This window comes from Mus pahari, chromosome 15 (assembly GCF_900095145.1).
Source record: "Mus pahari chromosome 15, PAHARI_EIJ_v1.1, whole genome shotgun sequence".
Classification (NCBI taxonomy): Eukaryota; Metazoa; Chordata; class Mammalia; order Rodentia; family Muridae; genus Mus; species Mus pahari.
Genome location: NC_034604.1, coordinates 69,928,770 through 69,931,269, shown reverse-complemented (window position 1 = coordinate 69,931,269; position 2,500 = coordinate 69,928,770). Strand labels below are relative to the sequence as shown.

General features: G+C 63.2%; 1 protein-coding gene across 1 annotated transcript in view; it reads right to left on the bottom strand.

Moving 5' to 3' along the window:
• Positions 1 to 2,025, bottom strand: part of Skor2 (SKI family transcriptional corepressor 2) — a 41,868-nt gene extending 39,843 nt beyond the window's left edge. The window contains exon 1 of the mRNA XM_029547077.1: positions 1 to 2,025. This exon is cut by the window's left edge and continues 621 nt beyond it. Coding sequence (XP_029402937.1) covers positions 1 to 1,977 — 1,977 coding nt within the window. The 5' untranslated portion in view covers positions 1,978 to 2,025.
• Positions 2,026 to 2,500: the final 475 nt, after the last annotated feature.

The window sequence follows — 2,500 nt, the reverse complement described above, 5'->3', positions numbered from 1 at the left end:
TGGGTGATGGTGGTGGTGATGGTGGTGCGCCGGGGCTGAGTGGGGAGCGCCCGCCGACGCCCCGTGCAGCTTGGCCAGGCTCTCTGCGTCGTCCTTGCCGCCCACCGGCCGGAAGGCGCTGGAATGGTGGTAGCTGCCGCCGCCCGCCTTGCGCCCTTCCAGGAGGTGCGGGTGATGGGGAGCCGGCACTCGGGTGCCCACAGAGCCTGCTCCGGAGGACGCAGACCCGGTCCCGGACGTCACTCCTTGCTCTGCGGGTGGCGTGGACCCGGCGCTGCAGTCCCCGCCGCTGCCGCCCGGGGGCGACTCGAAGAGCGTGTCGCGTGCTCCAGTGCCCCCAGTAGCAGGAGGACCGGAGCCAGGGCCATTGGCCACCACGGGGGGAGGCTGGCCCGGCGGGGGCGCTGCCTCGGCGCTGCCACCTGCACCGCCCGGCTCGGCCAGGTCCAGGAAGGCCTGACGCAGCAGGGCCGGGCTGTCACCCAGCGCGCAGCCAAGCGCAGACGGTGGCTGCGGTGGGGGCTGTAGGTAGGTGGGCACGGGCAGCCCGCCGGGGGTCCGCGGTGGCCAAAACATGCAGAAGGGAGGGTAGAAGGCGTCCTTGCGACCTGCGGGCCAGAAGAGACCCGACAGCCCTGCCTTGGGCGCCGCACCCGCGCTCCCCGCGCCCGCTCCCCCCAGGGCCTCGGCCGCTGTCCCCGCATCCTCCTTCTTGTGGCACAAGCCGAAGGCTGCGGCAGCGGCCGGGAAGGTGTAAGGATGCGGGAAGAGGCCCCCGCAGCCGGGGAACTTCTGTAGCACGCCCCCGAACGAACCCTTGCTGGGCACTGGGATGACTGGGTAGCTGCGTGGACCTTTGGTGCCAGCTGCTGCACCAGCCCCCGCACTGGCACCCACGCCCACGCTGGCCACGCAGCCACCCCCGGGGCCACCTGCGCCTGGCCCGGCGCCGCCTGTGGCTGCGGCCACCGAGAGGCTGGCTGCGGCTGCCGAGAGGCTGGCTGCAGCCACCACGGCCGCTTCCTGGAGGGAATCGTCGTCGTCGTCGAAGCGCGGCCGCTTGTGATGGGCATGAGGTGCGCCCGCCAGCTCAGCCAAGGGTGGTGGCGGCGGTGGCGGGGGTGGAGCCCCCAGCAGGTGCGGACCCAGCAGGCCCCCGCCCCCGGCCACTGCGGCTGCGGCCGCTACCGCAGCAGCCTTGACGGAACTGAGTGGGTGACAGGCCGGGTGCGCGCTGGGTTGCGGTAGCGCGCGCTTGCGGCTGCCACCGTTGAACATGGCCTTGACGTCCTCCCAGGCGAAGACTAGCTCGTCCTGAGGGCTCTTGTCTGTGAGCTTGAGATGGCGGCGCCAGGAATTGAAGTTGGCCGCGTCTGGCTGCGTGTACTTGGCGTCCGGGGTGCGGTGGGAGTGGAAAATGAACTTGTTGGGGGAGAAGTACATGTTGCAGTAGCTACACTTGATGCACTTGGCGCGAGAGCTGTTGTAGCGCGCCGGGATGAAGCTGCCCCGGCAGCCCCAGGCGCACTCGTGCGACACGTCGAAGGCGAAGTTGTCCGGCAGCTTGGGTGGCCGATTTTCGCCCAGGAATGACTTACAAAGGCGCTCGGCCTCACGCTTGGTGATCATACCACAACGCCGCGAAGAGATGGGCATGGCCCCGGCCCGCCGCAGGATCTCCAGTTGGACAGGTGTGCACTGCACGCACGTGATGCCCAGAGCCACCCGGCGGTTGTGGATCTCGTTGTAGCTGAAGTTCTTGAGAAGAGTGTTGGAGATCTGCGCCAGGCACAAGCGCTCCTGCCCGTCGATCACCAAGGACACGATGGGAATGCCATAGAGGATCACCTGGCCCACCTGGTTGGGTTTAAGGTTGGCGTGACCTGGCCGCGGTTGGTTCAATGCGTCGGGCTGGAAGGCGCTCGACGGCGATGCAAGTAGGATATCATTGGGCCCTGGCAGTGGGCTGGAAGCCATCTCCTCCACGGAAGAACAGCGGGCTTAGCGCTCCGGGTTTGCCTTGGAGACTGGAAAGGAAAGGAGAAAGTTGACTTGAACCTTTCCTGTCTTAAGACAGAGGGGTGGGATGAGAACTAATTGAAAATGACAATAGCTTGCTTGCCTTGCTTGAGACCTGATTATTACTGAGCAATCGAGCAAGTTTCAGATGCGCAAAGGTCATCTTTTAAAATTTCCTTCAAGATCACCCTTGAGAAAGTTCAGCGACTTGGATTTAACAATTTGTCTTGTGTCCTACTCGCCCCAAGCAAAATCTGTCTACTTATCTATCTGTCTATTTATCTGTTTCAGCAATTTCCCAAGAAGCTCAAGACATCCCGGATTTATGGAATAAAATGATTGTTGGAACAGGATATGTGTTCAATAGGAAAGCAATGACTGTTGTTATTAGTGATTACACAAGTCATGAAGAACTTGAACTTGGCCATTAAAACCTAAATTGAGAGAGAGAGAGAGAGAGAGAGAGAGAGAGAGAGAGAGA